General features: G+C 38.2%; 1 protein-coding gene across 1 annotated transcript in view; it reads right to left on the bottom strand.

The window, feature by feature from the left end:
- LOC150103198 (5-oxoprolinase) overlaps window positions 1-17,343 on the bottom strand; it is a 368,797-nt gene that overhangs the window by 231,454 nt on the left and 120,000 nt on the right. The window contains exon 15 of the mRNA XM_090398524.1: window positions 7,889-8,026. Coding sequence (XP_090254650.1) covers window positions 7,889-8,026 — 138 coding nt within the window. The remainder of the gene's footprint in view (window positions 1-7,888; window positions 8,027-17,343) is intronic.

Raw genomic sequence — 17,343 nt, 5'->3', positions numbered from 1 at the left:
GAATACTGTGCCCAGATTTGGTCATCTAGGTTCCTTTTTGATGGGGAGGAGGTGGAGAGGATCCAGAGGCAAGTGACTAAGATGATTGCAAGTCTATGGAATGAACCATATGAGAACAGGTTGAAGATTTGTTGGTTGCAGAAATTAGTTGATAGGCGGAAAAGGGGAGATATGATTGAGATATTCAAATTGTTAAAGGGTTTCTATAGGATTAATGCAGAGGATATTTTTGAGATCAGGACTGGTGGTGGGAGAACTAGGGGACACCTATGGAAGCTGGGAAAGAGTGTGGTTAGCAAGGGTGTTAGAGCTGGGTTCTTTACTTTTAGAGTGGTAAATGAGTGGAATAAGCTGCCAGAGTCTGTTGTGGGTGCTATGATGGTGAGTGAGTTCAAGGCAAGGTATGATAGATACTGTGAGAATGTCATATAGTTGTGTGGGCATAATGTTTAGGGCTTCCCTCGATGAGTCTAAGGACTCCCAGGAGTCGCCCATAATAATAATAATAATAGTCGATCATTATTACTGGATAGGTTTAGTTAAGGATGTACATTATGTCAATCCTGATTGTTTATAAATAATATCTTTATTTACAAACAATCAATATTAGTGGTTTAAATTTATGGTATTGCCTTAACAGTGCATGTAAAATCTGTTTTGCAAGCGCTATATACAAATTGCATTATAAATAAAAACTTATCTCATAAAGAAAAATAAGCCCACAAACTTAATACCAGCTTTAAAAAAAATAAACACCACACAAGATTTCTGATCTCTTCTTTTCAAGATCAAAGGTTTTGATGAGAATACACAAACTTAAAAGGCACAGTTTCTTCTGCTCTAAACAGTAACCATAGAAATCTAATTAGCTTATACCTGTTTTTCTTTGAAAGCAAAAAGATAAATTTGTGTACCACTTTTCTTAAGAAAGAACATATTTCTTTTTTTTATATCTTCTCTGCAATATCAGTTCCTCTCCTAAAACTGCATACATTTCCTGTTTAACATTACTTTCAAAGATATCCCCGCTTTGATTGAATTCTGTGTTTCATTAAAAGTGTTTGTCAAATTGCTCTTCTATTCTTCATTGAGATAGTGTTCTAATACTTTCTTCCGATAAAGTCCTAGCTTAAACTTTTTTTCTTTAGACTTATTCATTTGTTTGTTACTTTTTTTTTTTAATCATAATTTTCCAATAAGTAATGCATGGTCAGTTTCTATATCAGTTGATGTTAGAACTCAGATAGCAATTAATTCTTGTCTAATATTTATATTTGCTATTATATAGTCCATTGTGGATAAGTTTCCTACAATATTTCTCTATGTTAGTTTATGATTTTCTTTATGTTGGAAAAATGTGATGTTATCCTTGCCTCCAGAAGCTTAGAAATGGAGGAACAGATACTGTAACAGGAATCAATATGATAAAGGTGACGTGAAAACTTACAACAAGGAATGGTAGAATAGTAGCAGAAAATTTTCAAGAGGAATGCAAACAGGGGTGTATATATATATATATATATATATATATATATATATATATATCAGTACTTGAGGTAGAAAAAGCCATCAAAAACTTGAATCGTGGAAAGGCAGCAGCTGGAGTAGCTGATGTTCAACCAGAAATGTTCCAATATGGAAGTATAAAAGTTTTGCAGTGGCTACGCTGCATAACTCAGAGGGCCTGTTCTGGCCAGAAGGTCGAATTCCAGATGACTGGAGTAGAGCTCTCATAATTTCTACCTATAAAAAAAGGGAATAAAGCTGGATGTGAGAATTACAGACAAATTTCTCTGCTAAGTGCTCCAAGTAAAATTTATGCAAGCATACTTGAAAAGATTAGAAAAATTGTAAGAAATAAAAGAACAAGCTGGGTTTAGGCCAAACAGAGGCTGAGATTTTCACTTTATGACAAAAAGTTGAGAAATCATGAGAATATGACAAGGATCTGTACTTAAGTTTTATTGATCTTTAAAAGACATATGACAAGGTGCCCAGAGAAAAGCTTTTCAAACACTACAATTATATGGGATAAATGGAACATTATACAGAGCAATGCACAGTCTATATTTAAGTTGTAAGTCAGATGTTAGAATTGAAGGAAATACAATATAAAATCAGGGGTAAGACTCATGTTGATATTAGAATCGGGAGATAAACTCTTTGCTTTATACAGATGATGTTGTACTTCTACACACACCCAGTGCAAGTCTTCAGGGTTCTCTAACTAAATTGCATAACAGCTGTAACAAATTATGACAAAAGAAATTAGAAATTTTAGAACTAGGAAAATCAGAATTACAATAGAAAACAACGAGTCTAAAATAGAGTGAGAAGAGAGTTGTCCATAGAACAAAATCAATTAATAACCCTTAAAGATGAAAATGGAGGCCTAATTAAAGACAAAGAACAGATCATAAGAAGAACAGAATCAAATTATATGATGATTCCCAAGACTTGAACGAACATGAAAACAAAAATGCAATACCTCAAATGGAAGGGGAAGAAGTATGCCCTGATGTTTTAAAAAAAGAGGTTTTCAGTATGCAATGTGTAGCATGAGTAGTGGAAAGACACCATGTGAAGATGAGCTACCGATAGAAATTCTGAAAGTAGGTGGTGAACAAGTCATGGCTATATTAAGTAAAATGTATACATCCTGCCTAAAACAGAAGAGAATACCAAAGAGTTAGAATAATGCTATCCTTATTATCATTTTTAAAAAGGGAGATAGAGAAGATATTAAAAATCACCAACCCATCAGAACTCCTTTAAACAATATTTAAAATTTTTACAAAAATCATTAGCAACAGAATACAAAACAAACTAGATTTTTGCCAGTCTCCAAAAAAAGCAGGATTCAGAAAAAACTACAACACTATTAATCATATATAGGTAATAAGAAAAATCATTGAAAACACAAATGGATACCAAAAACCTTAGGTCTAGCCTTTATTAATTTTGAATAGGCTTTTGTTTCAATCTCAACATTAGCTATTTTAGAAGCTATAAAAATCAAGAATTCCAAAAATTTATATGGATACACTAGTCATATATATATATATATATATATATATATATAAATTTGACTGCATCTATAAAATCAGTAAAAAAAATATGAAATTTCCTATTAAAAAAAGGAGATATCATTTACAGCAGCCCTAGAAAAAATATTTAAAAATCTGGATTGGAAAAACAGAATTAGAATTAATGGGAAAGAACAAAATCACCTATGATTTGCTGATGGCACTGTTCTCAGAAACTCTGCAGAAGAACTTCAACAAATGATCAATGAACTGAATGCAGAAAGTACAAAGAAAGGTTTAAGCACAAAGAAATAAAATAATGTATAATAAAAACAACAACAAAAATGCTAATACAAATGGAATACCAGGCAATTGATATAGTAACCTTCCATTTACTTAGAACAAAAGATCACAGTAGAGGGAGGCTGTGAAGAACAAATTATATGTAGAATTCAACTTGGTTGGAAAACACTGTAACACACTCACAAAGGAAACATCCCAATCTATTCTTTAAATAAAAAAAATTCAATAGTTGTATACTTCCAATCATGATATATGGAAGTGAAAAGTGAACTTCAGACTACAAAATTGACAAGCAAGTTGAGGTTTACCCAGAGAAAATGCAAAGATCATTACCTCAGTGTTACCATTCTAGATAGAAAGCTCAATACTTGGGTCAGAGTTCAGACTAAGGTGAGAGATGTTATGACAGCCATTAAAAGATCCAAATAACAATGAGCAGATCATACTATAAGAAGTATGATACTATAACACTCAAAAATGGACAAAGTTGATATCTGAATGATATTCCAGAGATGGAAAGAGTAATGGATGAGATTAAAGAGATGGCTGGAACTTAGTGGCATAGAAAAATTCAGGATAGGACTGAATGGAAGACTTTGGTGGAGGCCTTCATCCAGCAGTGGACAGAAAATGACTGAAGAAGATGATGAAAGACCAAAACTATTTTCATAGTTTTTGGTCTTTTCTATGGAATATAGAATATAGAAAGTTAACTTGTTCTACATGTTCCCAATGGAGAACATGTAGAACAAGTTAAATATTTCAGCTATTCAGGCAGAGTTTTTAGTGAAGATGGCAAATTAAATCTGGAAATAAGACAATAGAATAAGCAGAGCTGGTATGCTGGGAAGCCAGTTGAATAAATTTATATGGAATAAGAGAGGAATTAGCCAAACCACCAAACTAGCAGTATACAAGACAGTGTTCAGACCCATTTTAAGTTATGGGTCTGAGAGTTGGGTTAGAAATAAAACAGTAGATCAAAGATTAGAGACCAGATATGAGAGTTCTAAGAAAAATTAGAGGAGTAAACAGATGGCATCAATGGCAGAATCATATATAAAATGAAGATATTAGAGAGGAACTAGACATTGTTAACATTCAAGAACGTGTGAGTAGAGCTGATCTAAGGTCGTATGGCCACTTAAACAGAATGGGGAGGTTAGCAAAACAAGTGTTCGATGCAAAGATGGAAGGAAAGAGAGAGACCCAGAAGAAGAACAATGTCTAAGTGGACTGATTCAGTCACAAATGCCTTAGAAGCATGAAATGTTAGATATGACAATATTGAAGGTTAACAAGTAATAGACTAATTTAGGGGAAAATTATTGCTAGGAGATTAATAATAATGTCAACTTAATCTTGTGGCCTGAACACCCTTTGAGGGTGCATATCAGGAAATTGATGATGATGAAAAAATGTGTTATTCGTTCTCAATTTATTATCTGTATAGAACTGAAGTAATTTAATTCCATTTTTATTTTGCACTGGCTCATTAAATCTTTGGCACATTCCTGGTATTATTTATCTCTGGCTATAATGATAATTTCTGTTGGTTTTATGTAGAGTTTCTTGTAATTCTTTGTAGATGTATTTCTGTTTTTTTTTTCCCATTTTTCAGAACTATAAACACTTATATTTATTATATGTCTGTTTATCTTTAACTGCACATGAATGATTTTTTCTGATATCCTGGGGCATTCTTTTTTTTACCAATCGTGTGGTATTATTGTTATTCCCACTTGAATCCTTTCTTCCTTACTTACTCCACTGTATGCTATTTCATAATTTTCTGTTTTACACATCCTTTTCCTTTCTTCTTAGTTTCAGATAATGTTATTATTTTAATACTTCTTTCATTAATTCCTTTAATTATTTCATCTTCTTTTTGATTTGATGATCTTACTTTTCAAGTTCGTATTTTTCAATTGCATTGTTTCAAAGTTTTCAACTTCCTTGTCCAGTCCATTTGTTCAACATGAAAAGCCTGGTTGCAATCTTCATTATTTCCTTGAGCAAAACAATTTTACATCCTGAGATAGGCTGCTAACTTAATCTCTCAACGCAACCTGCATCTGGGCATAGGGGTGTGGCCTTCATGCCTAGGATGAACTTCTGGCAGCATGCTTTGCTCACATTGCTTGTTCTCCCTCTTACCATGATGAGGTGCAGGAAGAATTAATTAGGATTTTTTTTTTTTTTCAAGCCACACAAGTGCATCTCTGGCACACAATTACCTCTGAGGATGATGCCTTTGTAAGTTTTGTTAAAATTTTAGGTCCCTCTAGCAATGAAAAATTATTTTTGACTAGTAAAAATAAACTTTCAACATCAAGCAATGAAAATTGCCCATAAATCTAAACAGCAAATGTAATCTTATGTAGCAGTTTGTCATTTTCTTTTTGGAACTAGCTGATAAAATTTCTGGAAATTTGTTGATATTTGGTATTGTAAATTGTTTTTATAACTAATCCTGCTATATAATGTAAATATGTTTTCCTCTAAGTTTACAAGTTCTATCCTCAGGCCTTTGCATTTGGTGTTTCACTATTCTATACATGAAAACTAAGTTCTCTTTTTCATACATTTTATTAACAAAGTGTGTGTGTGTGTGTGTGTGTGTGTGTGTGTGTGTGTGTGTGTGTGTGTGTGTGTAACACAACATAAAATAAAAGTTGTATATTAAAAAAGTGAGCGATCTTTTTGCTCTCTTTCCACACACATACATAACCTTAAAACATTCGGTCTTCTGGCGTTAAATAGAAAATATCTGAAAAGGCAGAAGTTAACACAGTTTGGTCAGAAACTCCAACAGACAAACAAAACATGGCAATCCTGTTCTGGAATCCAAAACATGTCTTCCACATTAATCAAATATTTTAAGTTAATGGTAATTCTCTAAAGGTAAACAGCAGCAACAGATTTCCTTGCATACAATCACACAAGAAAATTACAACTCATACCTGTATCTTCAATATATGCCTTACTTCAAGCATATTTGTTTCTATTTAAAACAGGTACCAAAAAACATGAATAGTTCATCTTATAAGCTGCAACTATTCAGCACTGAAACAGTTCCTGTGTTTTTACCGAATAGCTGTCAGCTTCATAAACACAGGAAACAGCCTTCTTTCTAATCTTCAAACAAAAAGACAAAATTTGCAACTGTGAATATACATTAATTTCTCAATAGGAACTTGAATAATAAGGAATCCACAAAAAAACTATTCATTCCTTATATTTTTCTTTAAGGGAAACATTCACAATTCTCTCTCTTCTTGATCTATCTTTTTCATTTTTTACATTTTTCTCTACTCTCTCTCTCTCTCTCTATATATATATATATTTCCCTGTCTTTCTCATGTCCATCAGCTGTTTGTTTCATATCACATTATTAGAGCATATGCTGAATTCCCTTATTTGTGATTGCATGAATGATGTCATGACAGCCAGGTATCAAGGACAGTAGAGAGAACTTTTTTTTCAGGAATAGCAATTGAATGCATATGTTAGTAGCACAACTGAATTTCTTTTCCACTTGATGACTATTTCATGTACTCAGTATAAAAAAACTTCTACATGCATTTTAAATTCCAATGATGTAGGATAGGTACATCTTGCCAATTCTTGTTTTTGCTGCTAAATTGGAAAACTAATTCTACCAGTGACATAAACCATGAGGCACTGTTAGGCTTAATGGCCTTGCTAGTCATCCATTGATAGCAAAACTAAAAGTACTGCAATATTTTTCTCACAACAGATATCGTTTTAACAAATATAAGTTTATCAAGAGCTTTCATAAACAAAAATCATGTAAAGGTATTTAAATATTTTTATAGTATCCTTGAAACTACAATATCCAGGCAACTAACTAAGATGATGCCGAGTTAGAGCAAAAAAAAAAGAGGAGAGCATAATGATTTTCAGTTGAGATTTAATTATAAAGTTAGTTTTTATTTACAATTTTAATGCAGGAGTACGGTTCTAATCTAATTACCTGCTGCTCTCATTTGACTACCAAGCTTTCTTCCTCTGTCTTATAGTTGCAAAAGGTTTCAATATAAGTTCACAATCCACTGATATATTTTACAAATATGAAAAGTAATTCCAGACATAATGTAATGTCTTTTAGTGTTAGTGAGTTAGGAGGTAATAATTCTGGAAAAATGCTGCGCAATAGGATGGTATATTCCTCTTAAATTACTTCACTCCTTACATGTTCTAATCCTGTAATTAATTACTCTAATTAAAATAAAATGCTAAGTCTATAATAATTAAGAAAGAAAAATACAGTATGAAAAATTTTTGACCTTTCCTCTAGCACACTAATATCAAAACTGCAGTTGCTATATTAATAAATTACTACAAATATTTATATTCATACACTAGGTGGTTAAAAAAAGATGCTCATATAGTAGATAATACTGAAGTACAATTTTTAATTATTAATTTTTAATAAATAATACCATTTGATATAAAAAAAGCCAATTATTTCTATGAAAGCTATTCACTAAAATTAATTAAACTAATCTTTTAAGTTTGATATAACTTCACCATACCTATTTATATATGCATTCATGAAATCACCATGTCTGCTGGTAGAAACCAAGGCAGGAAATCCACTAGCTGAACACATTAAGGCGCAATCTGTTTTCTCATAGCGCAAGTGTAAATAAGACTGTGTAAATATTTGGGATCTACATAAGAATAATCAACAATCATAAGGATAATAACAATTAATAAATAATCAACAATCTATATAATTTGAAAGTTGTTTGACTAGTAATAAAATATTGTAAAGAATGGAAGAAAGTACTCCGTTCCAATTTTTTTAAAAAAGTTACCAAACTTCATATCATAATTTATTAATTCATTAATAGTGACAGGAATTATTAAGTACACTATCACATGTTTTCAAAATCATAATGGTGAACTCATGTTTTCTAGCCTGTGATAATGTGAGATAGAAATTGCCCATATTAATGGTGCTGGAGGGGGTTCAGATGAATTTTCAGGCATCTTTGTTCTTCAATAGTATCGTAGGGGCATGCTGTACATATAATTTGGAGAATTACAGGTCACATACAATACTTATAACCAACTATTTCTAATCTCAACAGCACAATCCATATAACAATATAGAGGTTCTATTTTCAATAAAACAATGCAGCTGTTGTTCACACAGCTCGGTGGTCACTGCCAATAAGGGTTATCGCATAGGAGCTGTCATAAATGTCCATTTCATCATGCTTGAAACCTTATGATGCTGATATCAACAGCACACTCACCAAATACACTATTCACACCACTATTAATCTCTTTTTGACTAACCTCTTAGGAAATAAAGAATTCAATCACCATTGACTTTTCTGTATAATTGATTATATAGCAGACTCCATTAATAATTTTAAAATAGTTTTGCAATATTGTAATGTGATTGATTATTATTATTATTATTAGACCTCCAGGGAGTCAGGGACTCATTATAGGCCATACATCACTGATTTATCAATAATTTCAAAGAAACCTAGAGGTCCCAAGTACTTTTCATTGAGTGACAGCAGGTTTCTGTATTCTTTGGTGTGGAAAAAAAAAAAGATGGATTATTTCTGCACCAATCTCCATATGGTAGTATATGGTACTGTTGTGTCGGAAATAATTGGCCCACTATAAGTCGGCCATTGGTTTCAGACACAACATGAAATAGTATCTTAACATAAAGACATGCCTAAACTCTCAAGAGCAGACTCAGAGAGGTAATAAATAACTTGTAAATGAAAAGTGTATTAATTTTATTGATAATATTCTTGTAATATAATTCAAATATTGTTATAGAATAATACCCAATACAGGGAAAATTATGTTAACCAATCAGCAGAAGGCCTGATCATTATGCAATAGTCCACGACACAGCAGAAAACCTGAAAAGTAATCCGGTAACCGCTGCAGTAACAGTTCCGTCGAGAAGGCTGCTGAGAAAAGAACATGACCTCATCGTTATCCGACGAATCAAAGACGGCTGAGTGAGTGACGTAGACAGAGGGTGCTCACTGCTGAGATATAAAGAGCAGCACGCACTTCAAATGCTCTCGTTTTCTGCACCTTTCTGTGTTCCAGTGAGAAGGCCATGAAATTTTTTTTCCCCATGTGCTCGACAGTTTATTGCATTTATATTATTACTAATATTTGGTCCATTTACTAACCGTTTGTTTATTGTTACTAACCGTAACCTGCTGGTAGTGCGTTTTGAACGCACTATGGGAATAGGGCCGCAAGACTCTTAATTCTTTTTTTTTCTTTTCTTACGCAGAGACCAGAAATGATCAGTGATCCCGTCCCCCCCAGGACCCGGACCTTAGAAGTGGAGATTCCAGGGTTAGAGGACCCCAGAGTTCTAACCAAAGTCCTTAAAGAGGTAGGAGCTCAAAACATCTTCTCCTTCACCACCTACGGAGGAGGATGATTTCTGTCCATCATGAATTACATGACGACAAGAGATAAACTTTTAGAGAGCTTCCAAGTCCAAGGGAATCAGGTGACACCTACCATCGTTGGGTCCCAAGTGCGCCAGATAAGAATTAGCCACTTCCCCATGGAGTATATCGAAGCCAGAGACAACGTGCTCATTCAAACTTTTAATAAGTGGGGGAAAGTGAGCAACATTAAGAAGAGCGTCTCCCAGGAAGACTCCGCCTGGTTCTCCAGTGAAGTCACCTTTGCCATGGACATGCAACAGCCTGTGCCAAACCTTGTTACTATCAGCACGTCGCATGTAATGGTGAACTATCCCGGAGTGCAAAGACAGTGTCTGCGATGTGGCTCGGTGGAACATCTGGGTAGTGACTGCCCCCGATCCAAGTGCTTCAACTGCGTCGGCGTCGGGCACATTTCAAACCAGTGCCCACACCCCTGCCAAAAGTGCGCAAGCACCGAACACAAAGTGACATCTTGCTCTCTGCGTACCTTTGCAGAGCGGGCAGGGCATCCATTGAGGTACTTTCTCTGCAGCCTGCCCAAGACGCTGAATTTCCAAATCTTCCTACCAACACTACCAATAGCGGGAGAAGAAATTCACCCAGACCATCATAGGTAAAATACCGAAGCGTCCAACTGCAACAACACCAGCAGAAGAGACTGTTTCCCCCCCCCCCCCAAGCAACAACATCTGCTTAGGAAGCAGTCCCCCCCCCTTGGACACTTCCATCGTTCTACCACCACCATCAGAACAAGAACAACACACACAGCCGAGGGGAGCACAGAGGAAGTCATGGATAGCACAACATCAGCTATTCCCCCCCCCCCAACAATAACATCAGAGGAAGCTTCTTCTGCGGACACTACGCAGATCTCCCCTGCAGTAGCCAGCATCCCCCCCCCCTGCAGAGGAGGTGAACACAAAAGAAGGGGAACAGCTTCTTCCACCCTCCAAGGACCTCCCTAAAAATAGAAAAGAGGCGGCTTCTCCAAAACAGGAGAAAAAACATCAGCGAAGTTGCCCCAAGGGAGGTCTGGACTCAACAACATCAGAGTCCGAGATGGAGGTGGAAACCCCTTCTCACAAAAAAGTGTCAACTCCAGAATCCAAAAACTGACTGACTTCCAGTTTAACTTGTACGAATACAAGATCAAGGACGACAAAATCACCAGCTTCAAGATTGTCAACACCCAGCACGAGTTCGAGGTTCTCTCGAACTCGCGTGCAAGGCTGGAAGCCAATCTGCAGGACGTGGGATATTCTACCCCCCCCCCCCCACAGATCGAAGACCTCACAAGGTATGTAAGAAATTTACGTATTGAAGATTTAGGCCAGGTTTAAATTACCTAAAACATCGTAATGTCGCCATCCCCCCTTCTGTGTTGCCTCCCTCAACATCAGAGGGCTCCGTTCACCATTTAAACAACAGGAGGTGTGGAATATTATGCTAGCCTTTAACATCTGGCTCCTGTTCCTGCAGGAAACACACTTCTTTCACTACAAAGACATGCAGGAACTGAGCCATAAGTACCCCGTACAATCATATTGGAGCTTCGGCACAAGTAACAGCACCGGGGACGGGGTACTTATGCTAGCCCCCCTCCTCAGAGACTTCCATAACATCCAGAGGGATACAGAAGGGAGAGTCTTTGCCATCGACTGGAAGTACCGGGGCTGTACTACCAGGTACATTAACATCTAGGGCAACATTCTTCCAGTCACTACACAACTATCTATATGGCACCCATCATGTCATCCTGATGGGGGACTTCAACTGTGTGGCGGACCCGGCCTACGACAAAGTAGGGGCAATTCCAACACAGGTACAGCTGGCCACAGGGAATTGGAAATTCACCTTAGGAATTTCCAGTTGACAGACATATCTGGAGGACTCACAACCCCTACTGTCGGGATTATATGTGGACAGGCCAAGGCATCGGCACACGGATTGACCACCTCTATTTGTCACCTTCCCTTGTCTCCAGAGCCAAGACAATAAGGCACGTTCCAATCAACTATTCCATCTCGGACCATAAATTAGTCGTGCTCAGGTATCATCCTTTAGAAGCTGTAGATGTTGGTCCGGGTCCCTGAAAGTTACTATCAGACTTCCCGTCCCTGTTCTCGGCCAAGCTTAATCAACTGTGCTCCACCTGGAGCACTGATGGCTGGGACTGGGAAGCCTGGGCACGACAAAAACTTACCATCAAAGAAAACATGAAAAAATGAGGCCAGGAACGTACCTTCCTCAGAAGAGCCCGGCTCCGTGTTCTTTACAAGGAGAGGAGCTGGTTTGTGGCCAGCCAACGGCAAGGCTTTCCATGTCACAATGCCATCCGTGACATTAATCTGCGCACATTGAATTGGAGAAACAAAAGCAGGTGGAAGAAAAGAACATCGAGATCCATCTCCACCTCCGCTCGGAAGACAGGCAATCGGCTGCATTTTACAACAGGCGTTTCGTCAACTTCCTGCAGGAGCAAACCATTACTGCCATCAATGAAGGCAGGTGTAACTACACCACAACACCTAACATCATGAACGCCTTCTGGGGGTACTACAGTCAACTCTATCAAGACAACAGTACCCTCCCCCCCCAGGATTACTCCTGTTGGAACGTTTACCCCTGCGCACATCCAAGCAGGGTTGGATGCACCTTTTACAGCGACCGAAATAACATCAGCCGTCAAGCAATACAAAGAAAGCACCTTGGCCAGACGGATTAAGCACAGAACTCTACCGAGAAGCCTGGGACCACATCCTCCCCATTCTCGTGACAATATTTAACATCTTCCTTACCACCGGAAACATGCCACGGGAATTTCTGGAATGCCATATCTTCATCCCGAAGACCAACAGGGGACCCTTCCAACATCAAGAACTGGCGTCCCATCAGTCTGTCGAACACGGACTATAAGATCCTCGCCCATGTTCTCAACAACTGACTGAAGATCGGGATGAGGTATGTTATCAAAAGTACACAAGTGTATGGTGTTCCTGGTCGATAGATGGAGTTCAATCTCATCCTCAGAAGTGCTATGTCTGGTTAACATCAAGAACTACTCTATGGCATTGTTGACTATTGATCTCAACTGAGCATTCGACAGTGTCCGGTATTCCTTTCTCTTTAACATCTTGGAGAAAGTCAGGGTCAGCAGTGGACTCCTCAACATCATCAGAGGAGGCTACAACAACAGCTCCACTCGCCTCCTCATTAACGGACACCTATCTGACTCCATTACCATCCAGAAAGGGGTCAAACAAGGATGTCCCCTCAATCCGCTGCTCTTTGCACTAGCCCTTGAACCGTTCCTGCAGGCTGTCAACAACTCTCAAGCGGTTAGAGGAATCCCACTTCCTCTCACCACAGATGATTCCAAGGTAATCGCCTACACGGATGACGTGGTGGGCACTCTTAGGAACAATGACTCCATACTGAACTTTTACAACATCCTTGACAAGTTCAAAGTTTCGGGGTTAACATCTAACCCCGACAAAACCAAGATCAAGATGTATGGAGTCTGGGACCTGCACAACATCCCTGCAGGTCTCATTCCTACTGTCAACCCCCTCACCATCTTGGGGGTCCCATTTGAAGAACAGCCCGTGCTCAACATAGAACATCTCAACAACAACACCGTCAAGAAACTCAAGGACTGGAAAAATGGACAGCTGTCACTCTCCTCCAGGGGCTCTGTCATCAAGACCATCATATGCCCTGCGCTTCAGCACGTCCTGAACATTACCAACATCAGTGAGGATCAGGAAATCCGGCTCTACAGGAAGCCCCTGAAGTTCTTCTGGGGCAGTCTACGCCAGGAAGTTGACATTAAGATCCTTTAACTTCCAGAGAAGCTGGGGGGCTTCGGCCTCCCCTCCCTTAAATCAGATACCCAAGCAATACCGCTTTCCATCTAAACAGGGTACTGCAGACTACACATCCCTGCAGCTATCCTGTGCAGTATTTCTTAGGTTTCAAACTTCCCCTTTTTTGGGATCCCAGTCCGCCAGGGTCCCAAGGCGGACATTTTTCCAGAAGATTATAACAGACTGTGCCAGCTTATGCAACAACTCCGGGTGTGAACATCGCCGGGATCCGGAACAGTTACACATGGTACGAACATTTCTTCAACATCCTTCATACCGATGTTCCGGATCTGGGATCAACAACAACGAGATCCTCTTCGAACACCTCTCCAAACATCGAGGCTACCTGTGAATAAAGGACCTGGCACAGAGGATTGCGTATGGACACCTTCCAGTCAACATCAACATCTGGCGGTTCCACAACACCCGGAACCCCTTTTGTGACTTCTGCGGGAGCTTGGCCACCATACAGAACGCCTTCTACCGGTGTCCCATTTCCATCTTCGTCTGGAGGAGGCTAAGCGTCGTGCTCCGCATCCCCTCCTACTAAAGGAGTAAGTCATCTTCCTGCAGTTCATTCCCCCAGCCAACAACAAGCAGAAGTTAGTGGTATTTATAATTAATGAGCTCAAATACCACATCTGGAAGGTAAGAAAGAAATTTTCTAATCCTACTAATCCTCCCAATCTGTTGGATCTCTCTCGGATCGTTCTTTACAAGTTCTACGGTTCCTTAAGGAGGTTTTTACATCTTGAAAAGGAGGCTCTGGGTGACACCACATTTAAGAACAAGTGGTATTCACCTCCAATCCTGTGTAATGTCAGAAATAACACCATCAAATTCTACCTGCTGCTGCTTTAAGATCTCCATCTGCAGCAGTAGCTCCACTTCTAGTCATTTCCTTGGTCTCTGCATCCCCCCTGAGGTCTGTTTTGTTCCCTGGTCTCCCACAGAGGTAGTTCGGAGGAAAAACCCAGGCAGCATAGGCCTACTTGAGGCGGGCTGCCCTGATTGGGCGGGATCACCTGGGCACCGGCTCCCTCCATGGTCTTTTCAATCTTGTGAGCCAGGCGGTTGGCTGGGGTGAAAAGATATCATCTGATAGCATGGAGCTAGAAAAATGTGAGATATGAGCTGAAACCTACACTTCCTTTTCCTACTCCCCCCCCCACCTGCCCTATTCCCTCTCCTCTCCTTTTCCCCTTTCCCATCCCCCCTCATTTCCCCACCCCAACCTCACTGTCACTTCCCTTCCTTCTCTTTACTACTGGGGTACTCTGACCCCGCCTTTTTCGTAGGCCAGTGATGAGTTCCCCCCTTTACTTTCACCCCGGCCGTGAAGGCTGAGGAAGCTTGTTGCCGGTGTCCAGCAATCTTCCACGTTGCTGTGGGACCTGATGTGTACAGGATGTCCAACTGAACAACAGGGAACCAGCAGACAGGGCCATTGGCGAGTTTGCCGCCAATGTGACGATAGCGAAGAACCCAACCCTTTCTTTATTCATTCGAAAGGAATGAATAAAGAAAGACAGCGGAGCGACAAGGAAGTCTTGCCACGTCCGAGGAAGGATCAGACTTAAAACAAAGGAACCACTCCGCTAAGAAGATTAACCGGTAAGGCAAATATCTCTTACCTTATAAGTATAAGAAGTGCTGTAAAACCAGAATGAACAAGGAAAAAGGGAAGAAGCTTAAGCATAGCCCTGCTTGACCCGACTAGAAGATCCGTTTTTGGACTGAACGTCTTGATAGGACCTTCCCGTTGTAATTTGTAAATTTGTGATTGAGTGAACTTATAATAGAACAGCTAAGAGATGAATTATTATATGAGATACAATGAATGAAGGTACTGCTCTGTACATTAAGCCTGTGACTTGCATAAGTCTTATTGCAAGGAGTTTCCTTTTTACAAGATTTGTAATTGATAATATTGAGTGAACGTATCATGTGTAATTTGATTAATTTTGTATTGCCAAAACTTGCATAACAACTGGAGTATCATTTAATCTTAGCGCAAACCATGGAAATAACACTAATTAACCAATGCTCCTGGATTATAATTGTATGAGCCTGCATATTAAGCAGTGAGTGAAAGGAACTGACTGAGCCAATTGCAGTTGCATGGGCATTTGTGCATGAACCTATTTCCTTTTTTTATTATTATTACATGATTTCCTGTATATGAATTTTAGTTGTATTAAAATGCATCATCTTAAATCAAAGTTTGTATGCTTCTGTTGTTTGAGACTGACCTACCACTTATAAAAAATTCGAACCTGTGTAAGTGTGTGGGGGGGGGACATTTGACGTAACATAAAGAGGGGAGCCGCAACTGCATACCAAGTGTTCCCAATGCTAAGTAATATTGTCAAGATAGTTATTAAAATAAGCTTAAGTATCAGGAACTAGTCACCGGCTGGCGCAGTCGATCTAAGATAAATAAATTTGTCGGAGGCTAACTTCTGGTACGAGTAGACATAAGTTGTAAAATACACAAAAAAATACACAGAACGAGAAAAGGCAAAAGTAATGAGTTATAACAGGTACACTACCCAAAAGAGTTTAATATCGTTTCACTTGTCTAGGTTTAATGTATTCCTTATTTATCTCACCACCTTTTCACATTTATAATTTCACATTTCATGCCCCCATCTCCAAATGCAAGCATCCACTTTTCACTATTTGTATGTCACCTGACAAAAGGTATTCTAACTGATGTTCAAAACATTGATGTTTATTTTTAATTCCTTTATACCATAAGAATCACTGAGAAAATCACAGTCAAGTCAAAATATTCTGACCACCATCTTAATACTTCATAAGTTTCCCCCCCCTCCTCCCCCTTTTCAATATTCAAAGCAGAATCCTGCTTTGAATATTTCAGGTGTTCTATGCTATACCACATTAGGATTATTTCCCATGAACCTGATAATGTTTGGAGTGGAAGGTTCAAGTGTCAGATCTCTTGATCTACATAATTCCAGAGATGTTCTTTGGAATTTAAATCTGGCAAATTCAATTAGCTATGGTAAGACCTGGAAGCCACTATCATATCTGGTAAGTCATGCTTGAACAATACTGGCAATGTGATGCATAAATTATTATTCTGATGAAACATACTTGTATAATATGGGATAATATATAATACTTATTTAATATACACCACAAATAGGCGTATCTGATCAGCCACAATGGGTAGGTACTTTGTACAATTTTTTAGATGGTCTATGGGTATCAGATGTCTACGAGATTCAGGGGAAAAAATCCCAATGCCAAAATACAGCTTCTTCCTACCTGTTTCTACTATACCAATGTTTTCTTAAACTTTGTGAGAATGCAGAAACCCCTAAGTAAAAATGTTTCATAAAAGAAATATCAGAAAAGAATTATGACAATGAACTGTTACCTGCAAAACATTTTAATCAAGAAAATATATGATATATCATATTACAAATAATAAAGCCACATAACTGTTCTAGAAATAAGTCATTTTAATAAAAATTAGTATTTTTCCCATTCAATGGAGATTTTTTTATAAATTAAATCTAAAACAAGTTCTAGAGTTCTCAAAACACAGTTTAAGAAATGCTGTGCTAGACCATGACATTGGGGATGATTCCTCTTCTCAGATTTTCACCTAACTCTGGCCTTACTTGACCACATGGCACAGGT

Source organism: Typopeltis vanoorti, chromosome 9 (genome assembly GCF_054136105.1).
Source record: "Typopeltis vanoorti isolate ZY-2024b chromosome 9, IOZ_Tvanoo_1.0, whole genome shotgun sequence".
NCBI lineage: Eukaryota > Metazoa > Arthropoda > Arachnida > Uropygi > Thelyphonidae > Typopeltis > Typopeltis vanoorti.
This window is presented reverse-complemented; position numbering and strand designations above follow the sequence as displayed.